General features: G+C 37.6%; 1 protein-coding gene across 6 annotated transcripts in view; it reads left to right on the forward strand.

Annotated features, from left to right (window-relative positions):
• The first annotated feature begins 792 nt into the window (after positions 1-792).
• Positions 793-14,160, forward strand: part of tead3a (TEA domain family member 3 a) — a 38,639-nt gene continuing 25,271 nt past the window's right edge. For 4 of the 6 annotated variants that reach the window (XM_079848591.1, XM_079848587.1, XM_079848588.1 and 1 more), the window contains exons 1-2: positions 793-974; positions 13,037-13,287. In XM_079848591.1, the coding sequence (XP_079704717.1) occupies positions 13,149-13,287 (139 nt within the window). In that variant the 5' untranslated portion in view covers positions 793-974; positions 13,037-13,148. Of the gene's footprint in view, positions 975-13,036; positions 13,288-14,160 lie in introns of those variants that run through there. The other 2 variants (XM_079848589.1, XM_079848592.1) reach the window with 2 other exon arrangements.

The following is a 14,160-nucleotide window of genomic DNA, read 5'->3' on the forward strand; positions in this document are numbered from 1 at the left end:
TGTTACCTAAAATCTAATAAATACGGAATTCATAGCAAAATATAACATTCCTTAAAGCGATAGTTCACCCCAAAAAAATGCAAATTCTGTCATCATTTACTCACCCTTATGTTGTTCCAAACCTGAGTATTTTGTAAATGTGTTTAACCAGACAGTTGAAAGTTGCCATTGACTTCCATAGTATTTTGGTCTGGCTACCAGCATTCTTCAAAATATCTTCTTTTTGTTCAACATAAGATAGAAACTCATACAGGTTTGAAACAGTGAACTATCCCTTTAAGTCATTAAATAAATGAAAATGTGCTATGCTCGTGATGCGCCTATAATGTCCCACATAATTGGCAAACTAGAATAAAATAGAATTAATTAATTAATATGAAAATAGTTTTTTTGTTAGCTGAGTCAGTTATAGGAAAGTCATGAGCCAGTCATGCCCAAAAAATGCAGTCTAGGTAGCATTCTAGGTTTTGAGAAACACACACACACTCACTTTTTTTTAATTCTATTCTATTTTTATTTTATTTTATTTTTTTATTAGTTTTGAAGAATTGCAACTACAGTCAAGGGGGTACATTGAGTAAACAAACGAAAAAGAAAAAAAAAGAAGAAGAGAAAAAAAAGACAAATATATAAGAGAAACACACACACACACACACACACACACACACACACACACACACACACACACAGCCAATGAGCGCGTCTCAAGTGATGTCCACGCGTGAGATTTGCTCGTGAAGTTTGAGTGGGGTGGAGATTTCCCGCCTCCTTCTTCGTGACTCCTCCTCCAGCGCTCCGCTCGGGTTCGCCGTGATTTCATACCGAAGTCATACTTCACATTCCAGCTTTACTGTCAAATCAGGAGAAATATTTCTTCAAAAACACCAGCGTGGTTTGCATTTGTAAACGAGCTCATGAGATAGAGCTTGGAATCCATTTTTTTGCGCACTGTAGAGCAGAGGTTTGCGTTTAAGGTAAGTGCAAAACTCTTGTTGCGCTCCTTTGTTTCATGCAGTCACCGCGCTCGCGCTGCAGTTTTTACATCATTCTCATTTTTGGCATTTTTTCGGAGCTGCTTCAGTGATGTTGCATTACACACTTACACACGTGGGTTTACAGATGTAAACGTATTACTGATATTTCAAAACAAACATGCATCTGTAGAATAAGCACTGTATCATGCGTGTGAGAAAGTTTGTCGCCTACTAACGTTACTAATTCAGTGGAGCAAATTATTTTAATCACATATGATTATGGTTTCACGGTTTGTATCTCTATGTATTTACAATACTAGAGCACATACAGCTTTTGTTTTGTTTTTTAACTAAACTGTGTCATCTTTTCATTTTAATACATTTTAAGTTAAGTTTATGTTTTTATGCATATAGAATTATCAAATGTCCAATTTTTTTTTTCTAGTATACTTTTCTAGTATTTGTCTACATGATGTAAGTAACCTGTGTGTCTAAAAGCATTTTGCCCTAAAATGCATAATTTAGTTTAGTTATAGGGCCGCTGTACATCATAGGCCTAATCAGAAAACATTTAAAAAAAAAAAAATTTAAAAAACACTGTTTATGATATGAACAGAAGTTTAAATCATTGTTCTGTTGTTTGTTGTGCACTACAAAGGTGAACCTGTGTAAATGTGTTTCAAGATGATTATTTTTTGTAAAGAATTAATGTAATATGGCAGCGTCTTTGTGTTTCATGTAGGTTAATGAGCTTTAAGCCTGTAAGAATTACTCATAAAACCCAGCCTATTCATGAAGAAATGAAAATCCTCCTTTCTCTCTCTTGAATTCTGATGCCCTGCATTGTGTGTATAAAATGATCATTCTCTAGGATGATTCAGTTACAGCTGTTAGAGGGAGTGTGGCCATCCCATTCATCAGAAATATAGTCATTTAAGATCCCTTGCATCTTGGTTCAGTCATCACGCGTGTCAGTTCAACGCGCCCCCTCAGTTTCGCCGTGCAGAGATTCAACAGGTTCTTCAGGTTGAGTAAGGTTACAGTGAGCAATCAAAGGAGAATTTCTTGTAACAAATGTGACCGAATATAACATTGGTGCCAAGAAAAAAAATCCAGACATTTCCTTCAAGAGCTCTGGACTAACACATTAATGAAAAAACAAAAAAAAAGTTGCTGCCTTAAATTAAGTACAATCAACTTGGATATTTAAGTCACTTCAACTTAAATTGCATTAAACTGATTTAAAAAAATTGAGTTGAATCTTATAAAAAAAGTTGCCAATTGCCTAACTTGTTTTTTTGAGTTAAAGCAATGTAAAAACATATGTTGTCATAACTGTAGATGTTTCCAATTATATTCATCATTATTATTACAAGAATAACATCTTCATGATTGCCTTTTTTATTAGCAAGAACACCAAACAGTTCCACATAAGTGGAGTATTGCATGATTTTTACACTATTATCTTCATTCACACGGGCAATAATATTATAGAAGGTTTTCTGAATATATTTACATTGTATTTCTTCTTTCTCTATGAAAAATAACCCAACGAGAAGGGGAATTTTCTTAACACAAGCTGTGAAGCTTCAAGAGGGCCTGCAAAACATGACAAGTGTGTTCGGTGAGCTCACCGCTTTAAATAGCGTTGCAGTGTGTTTGTTGGGCTTCAGACCGATACTCTGTGAGGAACGATAGCTTACTGATCCACACAAGCAGTTCTGTCATCCTTTAGGGCTATAGATTTGAGGGTTGACCCTCTTTTGTGTCTCTCGGCACCAGGGGACGTGGAGGTCAGTGGTGCGCCTGTAAATCCAGACTTCAAAATTGTCACTCTTTGTACAATTTCCTGTTGATCATCTGGTGTTGGTCGATTTAGTCTGAACTTAGACGTGTGACGAATTCTTTCCTCATGCGGTGTACAACTGCATTGTTTTCTTAACCATATGGAAGAATTCAAGTTCAGTTTTCTGGTAAAGGTCTGTCTGGAGGGCATTTTTAAGAGGTGCCCTCAAGACTGATGCTTTCTTCTAAAATCTAGTGAGTTGTCTCGCTAGACAGCGTTTTAAAAGTCTGTCATCATTTACTCACCCTCATGTTGTTCCAAACCTCATCTTCTGCATACAAATGAAGGTATTCTTTATATACTCCCATCATTTTTAATGAATCGAGCAGTTTAAGTCTTCTGTAGAGACTTACAGAAGTAAACACATGTAGGCTTTTAATCATATAACAGTTGATCAGTGCACATACAAAGAGCTAATCAAATAAACACGGAAGCTAATCCGTACTTGCTTGACGCGCGTTATTCGATTCGAGTATCGTTATTCGCGCGTTATTGTTATTCGAGTATCGCCTTGTTAGCATAGCAACGCTAGCATCAAACTCTATTGAAATCAGGTGAGTTGAGTCTCCGGAGCAGGGGAATGTTCTTGTGGAGATCGTGTTTAATGTTCCAAATCAGGAATTTTTTAGGATCTGTGATAATTTTCCTCAATGGTGATTTCACTTAAGTCTGGTTTCATTGGCTAGTTTCGACAACTGTTGCCACGTGAATTGAAATGCTATGGAATGGCTACATATGTTGCGGGCCACATGTTAGCACTCACAAGCATGTTGGTCGTGATCTAGGGGTGTATGAATGTCTGGAGAGGAAATTGGGTGATGGACAGAGAGCATCTGGGACTCTGAGAGGAAGCCCCGTTGGAGATCATTATAATTCATATGTAAACATGCAATATAACTGATGGTTTAGGACGGCTGCACGTTAGGGTTTACAGCAGAGAAAACTACTAAAAAGCAAGGATTTGTGAAAGTGATGTTCTGTCATGCATCCAAAAGCTGAGTAAGTTGTAGCTTTTGATGTCCCGTACTTTAATGCAGGCATTCGTTGACCATTGGGCAATGATAATTCCAGAGAGGCAGGTTCAGTTGTGATTTTAGAAATTACATTTCTGTAGTCCCTTTGCTCTTTCCACTCCCTCAAAATGGATCATATCTTTCTTTAGTGTGTTTGCACCTTTATTTAAAAAGATACCTGGTGGTGAGCTTCCTGACATATTGGTGCTCATGTGGGAAATGGGAGTTCAAATTCTGCTTGCAACATTCCTATTCATCTCTTCTTTGCCATATAATGTCTTGTCTTCTCTCTACTATCCTTATCAGTAAAAGTGGCAAAAACTTTAAAAATGAAGACCTCAGTTTCTTCCAATTTAGTCTGTTTCCTTTGCTCGGAATGATTGCATTTTGAATGAATTCATACATGTGAAATCGCACAAATTCATATGAAATCGTATGAATTCTTACAAAATAGTATGAATTTGTATGGAATTTCGATGTTATTCATACAGAAATGTAAAAAGAAAAATTAAAATCCTGTCAGTGGGCCAAAAGCAGATCGTACTAAAACATATTAATGAGGCTATACGAATTCATTCAAATTGCCCTCAAATTAGCGAAAACATAAGTTACGTAATGCCATGAAAGTGTGTTGATATGTCCTATAATGTTTATACAACATCTCAAGTCAAGTAAGTACGGACTTTCTTGTTTTCTTGTGATCCCAACATACGTTATTTTTTTTTCTTCACAAGATTACGACTTGCTTTCTTGTGATCACAACATTGATAATGATAAAGTCATTGATAATGACTCACTTTTAACTTTATGATCAACAAACAAAATAATGAATAATAATAATTATAATAACAAATGTTTTTCCTGTCATTTCCAAAAGGTTATCATTTAGAGTGAAATAATAGAATGATTAATGACTTATTTTTCCAATTTTTATTTAAGTGTTCATTGTGCAAAAATAACCATAAAATTGGATCAATCGTTGCTGTTTTTTGTTTGTTTGTTTTTTCAGTGACAAATGCCGTTTTATTTGTGTATTTAACATTTTTAAATGCTAGAAACTGATATGCGCTGGCAGTGTGCCTTCAGTTGACAGATGCCTCAGACAAAAATTCTAAAATTATTTTAGTTCCTTGGGTTCAACCCAATTTATTTTCTTTATTTCCTCATCTGTTTTAAAATAAAATGACATATATATATATGAGATATGAGATATGTATATATATGTGTGTGTGTGTGTGTGTGTGTGTGTGTGTGTGTGTGTGTGTGTGTGTGTATTCCGTAAGTATGAAAAATGCAGTAAATTTAAATGATGCTCACTGAAGGAGCGGGGGTTTCCTTAGACTCTGAGAAAACTGCAGTAGCTGGTTGTACAGGTTTGACATGGGTTTGGTCCACGGAAGAAAGAGAGAGGCACTTCAATCTTCCCTCTTTGTAACATGTCTTTATCTCTTTTCTTGTCTGTCCAATGTAGAGTCTTTGACCTAGCATATGTAAAGTGCTTTATAGTGTTCAATGCCAAAGCACGGCTGCCAGCTTTTTGGACGTGTTAGTGTAGTAGCTGTCCTGCTCACTCTGTTATCCAGGAAGATTTGATCATTTGATATTTGAATGTTGTGGTTATGCAGATTAGATACAAATGTGTTCCTGAAAGAGTTTAGGAGACTTTTGTAATGTGTTACTCAAAGCCTCAAAGCATTTTGGTTTAGACATTTTTGAAGATCATACTCTCTAAAATAGGCAAAGCACTTCTCCTTGTAGGGCAGTGTTAGCAGGATCTTGTCAAGTTGCCTGGTGAAATAAAACACTTAAACCCATGTTGAAACAGCTTTTATATTCATATATTCTCTTAAACCATCAGAGAGTTCAGCATTACTTGGCCATGCCTTAAAATGCCGTCCTTATCTGTAATCTGATCTAGGGCAGCAGCTGCTCGCCTACTTGTTGCCCTGTTGTTCTTTCTGAAAGGGTGTGTGTGCGCGTTGGTGAGGAGTGTGCAAGAGGAGAGTTGTTGATGAGCAAAGGCCTTTTCCCTGTTGACAAGCATTGCAGCTGTTTTTCCAAGTCTCCGAAGAGAACAGTCTCCTGTCTGTGCTGCTTAACCCCTGTCAGATAAACCAAGACTGAATTTGTGAATTGCACTCAGGTTATGTTTATACATCAACGATGGGCTAAAAACGAAAACGTTTTTCTTTTGCATTTTTCGCGTAAAGGCGGTAACATTGTCAAAACTATCCCCGTTCACACGGATCCATGAAAACGATTAAAAACGCTGTATTATTCATGCCAGGCCAGTAGATGGCGATATCACTTTGTAAAGAAACACTCCACGCCTATAGACTGAACACGTAATACACATCCGCATGATGTCAACGTTTTCACAAATTCACGTTTTTGTGGTTTACATGGACATGATAAGAGTATTGTTTTCAAAAACTTGCACTTTGAAACCCTTTTTCAAAAGTTTGCGTTTTCAGGCCCCCAAAACTCCATTATCTTATACATAAATGGCCAAAACGCATAAAAAGTTTTCCATTTTTAGTTAAAAATGGTGCTGTGTAAATGGACCATAAATATTTTGTTATTTATTCATCTTGCACCATGATATGCAGTATTAGCTCAGAATATCTTGCTCTGATTTTTCTCATAAAAACATTTCTGGCTCCACTCAACTCAACTCAAAGTATCAATCAATCAGTCAATATATATTACATTACTATATGAAATCATTTAAATATATATATATTTTAAAAACAGCGTAGTTTAAGGGCAGTAAAACAGTTACTATGATGGGTAAACCTTTTACAAATATACACTATTGTTCAAAACTTTTATTTCAGTAAGCTTTTTTTTTTTTGAAAGAAGTCTCTTAGTTTTCTTGCACAAGATCACAGCGGTCAAACACATCCATCTAGCGTGTTCACTTAAAAAAACAATGGAAAAGAATCGATACATTGATACAGCTAACAACAGAACATTTAGATTGTTTCTCATTGTTGTGTTTCCACTAGCTCCTCTAGCGAACTCAGGGGAGGAGCTAAGCTAACAGGGCAGATTCTGTCTACAGTCGTGGGCGGGGCCTGTTACATTGTGATGTCACAACGTGTAGAAAACGCGACTTATGGGGAATTTATAAAAGGAGTGGGTGGATTTTTACCATTGGCTGGTCGTGTACACACTTCAAACACACATTTATGTTCAAACACCATGTAAAAGTGAATAAGATAGGGTAAAGACTAAATTTACCGACAAATATCCAGGAACATTAGCCTGGCAAGCCAGACCTACATCAAGATGTTTAGTCTGGCAACTCACCATAGACACGCTCAATCCGAGGGGCGGGATAAACGGCTGTCTTTCAAATTCCCTCTGCACGCAATAGGACAGCGCTTCAACCAACCAGAGCGTTTTCCCAACAGCGGATCTAGTTGATAGATTCAACTTTTGCCATATCTGGCCGGCAAAACGACGAACACATCTTCCTTTTTTTAAGAATGACTTAAGTGCCGTTCTTTGCTCTTTTCTCAAAGAAAAACTTAACTCCAAGTCCTCCAGAGTCGCGGACAAAGCCGATTCGAAAGACTGTTCTCCAGCAGCCGTCATTCTTTGTTTTCAAGTCGCAGGCAGGTAACCGTCGCAACTCTGTCGTCATATGTTAAGCCCGCCCCCCCTACTCTATAAGCGACGTGATTGGCTTGACCCAATTTAGGTTTTTGCAGCTCGAAAGTCTATGGAGAGTTGCTAGACTACCCTGGCTGCAAAATACATTTTGCTGCCGCTAGGGTGCGTCTAGATTTCTAGGCTACAGGAACATGTCTTACCTTGGCAAAATCACGGTGACCAAGGCCCTGTTTACACCAGGTATTATGATGCTTTTTGGTTGATCGGATCACAAGTGGACGACGCTAAATACAGGTGTAAACGGGTCTAAAACGGGTCTAAAACCACTTTTGACCACTTTCAGAGGTTGTTGAGAACACAATAGTGTTCAAACACCCACAAAAATCGTCTACTTTCCACCTACTGACCTAGAGCATAAACATTAATGGAAGCTTTGTCGGCTGAAGACCCAAGTTTGGTTTGAAGATGAAAAATGTACCAAGCACATGGTAATGTGTTCTCTGACCATTCCCTGATTTTGAACACACACTCACAGCGTTCGGCTGCTCTTGCGGCTGTCAGAGTAGAAACTAAAGCTGCTGCTCTCTGTGTTGGAGCCATTTGCTTTTCATATTTGGACTCAATGGACTGATTTTCATTAGTTTGCAAACATTTGCAAATGATCAGATAGAATAAAGTAGTGTGAGTTTTTGGCGTGCTGTCCGGGGGAGGGCTCTGAGCTCGGAATGTGGCCCAAACCCAGAGTACTCCCCCGTATCTCTGGTTAGGATAGTAACCAGGCGAATGTGAGAAGACAATGTTGGAGGGATGCAGAAAAAACTGTGGAAGAATATAGTTGAGTCGGCTATGTATTTGTAGACCTCCTCTCATGCTGATTGGGTAGATCATTTGAACGTGCTCCTTCCGAACTTTTATAATTAATAATTTTAATTATTCTGTGAACATAAACTTCTAAAAAGCTATGCTATTCAGACTCACTTGTCAATTGTTCTCCCCTACCTGGACATAGCGGCTCATTAAAAATGTGCCGCAATATTTTGCATGTTTTCCCTCGTCTTCTTTCACGTTCATATGTAAATTGACATTCGATTGAAAAATCTATTTAAAAAAAAAAACATACATTTCCCCTCCCATAGACCCTCCCCTCGAAGAAATCAGGACAGAAGTGGTTGAAAGTGGACAAAAGAGGCGGATTAAAACACCAGGTGTAAACGGGAATGTGTCTCCCTCGTCTACTTGTGATCCGATCCACCAAAACGCATCTTAACACCAGGTGTAAACAGGGTGTTATCAGTGTTCATTTGGGGTGAAATGGGCTTTCATGACATTCACTCAGCGAACAGTTCACTTCAAATTTGCTCAAACAAATGCACCCTCCCTTGTTTTTATAATAGCGCAATGTGATAGTTAAAGGTTTAGACAAGATGCTTCTTTAATGAACACTGGTTATCCATCAAGAGTGTTGGATGCTTTTGGTTTGTCACTTGATTCTGTAACCCGATGTCTCTTCAGAGGCCAGGCGCTGCTGGTGTTGGCAGGTGACCTTTTCATGATGTCTGCTCACAGATAAGGCAACATGTTTCAAACCAAGGTCAATATTTACTCATCAGCAATACGCACCAAACACAAGCACAACAATCCAAGACTGCAGAAGGACCATCTTATTAATATGTTTGTTTTTGGATTCCAAGTTTCGGGTTCTGAATTGTTTCAGGTCTAGTAAGCTGATATTTAATAAAGTAGACCTTTAGTATATTCATTAGTTTATTTGTGTGTTATTTGGCATTCACTACTAGTATGTTACCCAGGTCTTGATAGCACAGGCTTGCAGGAGTGCTGTCTGTGTTATGAACCTAGTCCACGTAAAACAGCCGTATTGTCCTTGGGGAGCTCTGTGTGTTTCCTGAGCCTTAGTGGATGCCTAAATTGGTCAGGCAACCCTCACTCCCACTCCCACCCCCTATGATTTTCCTGTTCTTCAGGCCCTTTTTTGGACTGGGGTGCTCGTAAGTGAGAGGGAAGGGGAGAAGAGGACGGGAGGGGAAGGACAGGAGGTGTGAGTGACACAACAGATCTCCAGAGAGAGAGAGAGAGAGATGGACAGAGAGTGTGTTAGCGACACTGTAGCTTTCTTAATAAGGGCATGTCTGGAATGTCAGCCCTTCTCTCTCTCTGTAGGTCCATACCAGTGGTCTCCTCTAGTACCTCCTTATGATAACCGTTTTGGCTGTGTCTGAACTCCAGTTGTGGCTTTTCTTGCATATTTGCCATATTATGGTTATTAGAGTCACTAGTTGGGATGTGTCCTAAAAAAAGTTATTTAACTAAAAAAGTTGTAAATATTTCAGAGTTCGCACATCTGTGAATGAATGCCGACGTGGAATTGAGCTAGAAAAATGTAACTGGGAAAATTGTGGTTTCACCAGTTAATAACCCAAAATATAGTTAAAAAATGGCTTTTTTTTTTGTCTTGACTCTTGAGAATGTTGCAGTATCATTGAATGAGGAGGACAGAGCGCTCACCAAATCCATGGCCACAAAAATGCTTTGTGGGCAGTTCTTATTAGTTTACTCTGTTTTTCAGATTCATTTTGCAAATGGCCTCAGTGACTTTGCTGAAGAATGAAGGCCTAAATGGTAATTTCCTTAAGATGAATGCCAGCCTGTTTGTTTTTAGAGAAGTTAGGGGCTCTTATTATAGATCACAAATTATATATACTGTACACTACAGTTGAGAAGTTTGGGCCTAAAAATGACAGTAAAGACATTTCTAATGTTACAAAAGATTTCTATTTTAAAAAAAAGTTTCACAATTTCCACAAACATATGTAGCAGCACGACTGTTTTCAACTTTGATTATAATAATAAAGGTTTCTCGAGCATCAAATCATATTATTAGAATGATTTCTGAAGGATCATGTGACACTGAAGACTGGAGTAATGATGCTGAAAATTCAGCTTTGATCACAGGAATCAATTACATTTTAAAATAAATTCAAATAGAAAACATGTTAATGTTTAATAATATTAGTTTTTACTTTATTTTTGGTCAAATATATGCAGCCTTGGTGAGCATCACCAACCCCAAACTTTTGAACGGCAGTACAATAGAATAATGTTTGTTTATGTAGTGTATTGAAATGTTCATTTTGGGGTGGCAATCACAAGAAATTGAATATGATTTTGTTAACAGTATACATAAACAATTAAGAAAGTCAAATCAAGTCACCTTCATTTATAGCGGTTTTTACAGTCCAGATTGTTTCAAAGCAGCTTTACAGTGATAATAGGAAATTAATTCAACAATTATTGTTTTGGCTGCACTGCAGATCTAGAAGAAAGTCATTGTCTAGCTTAAGTAAGTTTTTAATTGATTAATTTCCGTTGTAAAAATCATTAGTTATTAACTTAGGGGCCCCTTACACAACACTGTTTCCAACTGAAAACAAATTTTAATGCATTCTGGCTGTTCATTTACACGACAATGGCGGTTTGGTGGCCTGAGAACGCAAACTATTTAATAGTATATATATTTTTAAAAGTGCAAGCTTTTGAAAACGAGTTTTGAAAACGATACCGTTATCATAAACTTCAAAAACGTGAATCTGAAAACGGCGATGGCATGCATGATATAAATATAAATATATCTATTGCAGTGACTTTAATGTGCTTTGAATTTGGCCAAGTTTGGTTAATTTTTGCTAAACATTTCTTTTGAAATGTCTGCTTCAGTTAATTGAATCAGTTATATATAGTTATAGATATAAATATCAGTCAAAAAAGGACCCTATTGCATTAAGAAGATTTGGGAATTGCCAGCTTCCATTTGTCTACTTTTACCCTGATATTAGCCAATATTGCTCAGCCAGTCTTGTTGACACCAAGGCAATTTATTTAGTGCCTTCAGTAGATTCTCTTGATTTTCAATACCAGTGCTATTAATACTGTACCCTCCAGCTCACGAAAGCTGTAAAGCACGTCCTTGAAAATCTGATATCTCGTCACCTGAACTTCACTTGACATCAGTAGTCTGAAAAATCTGGCGCCTTGCTCGGCAGCTCGGTGTGTCCTCTGCTCCGACAGCCATTTTGTCTTTCCTGTCCAATTCTCCTCTTTCCGCCGTCGCATAATGGGATAAACTGATTGACGGGGCATATGCAAATGATTACATGATCCTGAAAGATTCTTTATTTAAAGTAGGGGTGGGAAAAGCTCCAGCTCCAAAGGGAGATTCATGGTCACACCATCTGGACTGATAGTAACTGTCAACCCCTCCTATTGGTCTTGAGCCGTCTCAATTAACCAATCATTGTACGACAGTCTGGAAAGCTGATGCTCCTCTAAAGTCGGCTGGGAGACGTTTGACTTTTATTCGCTGAAAACCTTCCCCTCCAGTGATCTGTTAATTCAAGGACAATTGCGACCGGTTCAATAAGATGAATGATTCATCAGTTCATTCATACATTCCACAAACTGTTCAGTCCGATCTGTGACTCAGACAAACTGGTTATTTGACTGAGTTGTTTCTAGAGTTGACTCAATGATCTGTTGATAAACAGCTAACAGATTCTCAGTGAATAAAAACATACAGAGGTTTATGTTGCTTTTTTTAATTTGTGGAGCTTACATTTGCAATGAAACGGATTATCGAAAAGAAAAAATGCAGTGTGGGACTTGGTTCTGTGCATCAGTTGTTGATTGGATGGAGGAAGATCTGAATGTGAGCTTGCAGCCAATTGTAAAAAAGGGGCGGGATTTAAGTGGACTAAATGATTAGAAAATTCACCAAAAGAGTTTTTAGATTTTTAAAATTATGAGTTCAAAAATGTTTTTAATTTATTTAATTTTTTTAATGTATGAATCGTTCACACTGAGATAAATAACATGCATTTAGAAAATAGTGAATTTTCGATTTCCAATTTCATGCCCAATAGGGTGGGCGATATGACCAATTTCTTATTTCAAGATAATGCTTAATATCACAATATAGTTATTTTATCTAATTTCTGTTATACAAAAAAAAAGAAACAAAGAAGCAAAATACAAACAATAGGACAAATACAAAAATATGAATGAAACAAATTAAGTTTTTCAGGTACGTTTATTTAACTTGTAGTTAGAATTAGTACAGAAATGTACTAATCAAATGTAAAAATAAAATATTTAATAGCCCTCACTCTATGAATTAAATATAAATGTATTATTATTAAAGTTAAAAAAGTAGTTCAGTCAAGAGCAGTAAGTTCTTTTGTTTTTCACATTAATGACACAGAGATACAGGTTTATTAGGCTACTGTCACTTTAAGACCAAATGCACAGATCCATTATACTGATACACATCCGGTTTACACCCAACTGTTTACATTCATTTAAAACATAACCGGCTGTGTTAACATGAATACTCCACACCATGGGCATTGTGACATAACCATTCAAGCGCAACGACGCGAAAGAGAACTGAATTTGCAATCGCATGCTGAGAGAATTTTCTTTTTTAAATGGCAGAATTTAAAATTTTTAGTAAACTATTCTTTTGATATTGTGACCTCCTGTTTTAATGACATCTCTCTCTCTCTCTCTCCTAGTCCTGGGTGTGAGGGCTCACGTAGGGGCCCAGGTGGAGCCGCCACCATTGCAGCCAACGAGTGGAGCGCCAACGAGAGCCCGGAGGAGGGGCAGGAGGATGGAGTGGATGGGATGGACAAGGCCGGAATGGAAGGGGATGCGGAGGGCGTCTGGAGCCCTGACATCGAACAAAGTTTTCAGGAGGCTCTGGCCATTTATCCACCCTGTGGCCGCAGAAAGATCATACTTTCAGACGAAGGAAAAATGTATGGTGAGTCTCGGAGAGCTGAATACCCCCCAGCGAGAGTCGCTATGTGCTCAGAACACTTTGCAGGCGAAGCTTTAGAAACTTGAGAGGGTAGGACAGTTTGCTAGAAGTTGTTTTCTCCCTAAAATGGATCAGCTATTTATTGCAGCAGTGCTGTTGTTGGGAAAAAATGTAGTGAAACAAGGTAAGGACAAACAGGGCCAAGTCATGTTGTTGGAGTTTTATTGAAGTGAATCAGAGGGTGAACTTATGACACTCCCCACCTCCAGATTTTCCCGTTCCCACACGGGATCCACTGACAGGAATGCTGTGTCTCCCATTTAAGTCAGCATTCTCAGTAAAGCATGAGTCAGCCTCCTGAGTCAAGTGTGACATTTCTTTCATTACTGGCTGTATGACTCAGACGTGACAATAAACAGACTTGATCCATTTCAGTCTCATCAACTATTAAAAATACTTGATAATTTAAAGGAGTTGATTCATGTTTGTTTGGGTTTTATACTGTATAAATTACTGCATATCTACAGAGATGTGTCTGGCTGCTACCAAGCACAGCTTTTCTAAAAGCAGGTCAGTTTGTAACTGTTTACAGGCCAACTATAGTTAGAGAAACCAAACATTATCAGTTAAATATTTATTTTCTAGTTAAAAATGATGTATTATAATATGTAGAGTTCTAGGTTCTAAAATGTAGCCTTTAAGCCATTATTTATAGTCAGCGGCTGTTTGCACCAAGTGCAAATTGCATATTTTCTTTCTTAGTGATAGATTCTATTTACACTAAGTGGAAATAGTAGCATTTTCATTGTGATATATGCTATTACACTTTGTAAAAACAGCAGTATTTTCTTTGCAATAAGTGTAAATAGTTGTTAG

Source organism: Squalius cephalus, assembly GCF_949319135.1.
Source record: "Squalius cephalus genome assembly, chromosome: 18".
Lineage (NCBI taxonomy): Eukaryota > Metazoa > Chordata > Actinopteri > Cypriniformes > Leuciscidae > Squalius > Squalius cephalus.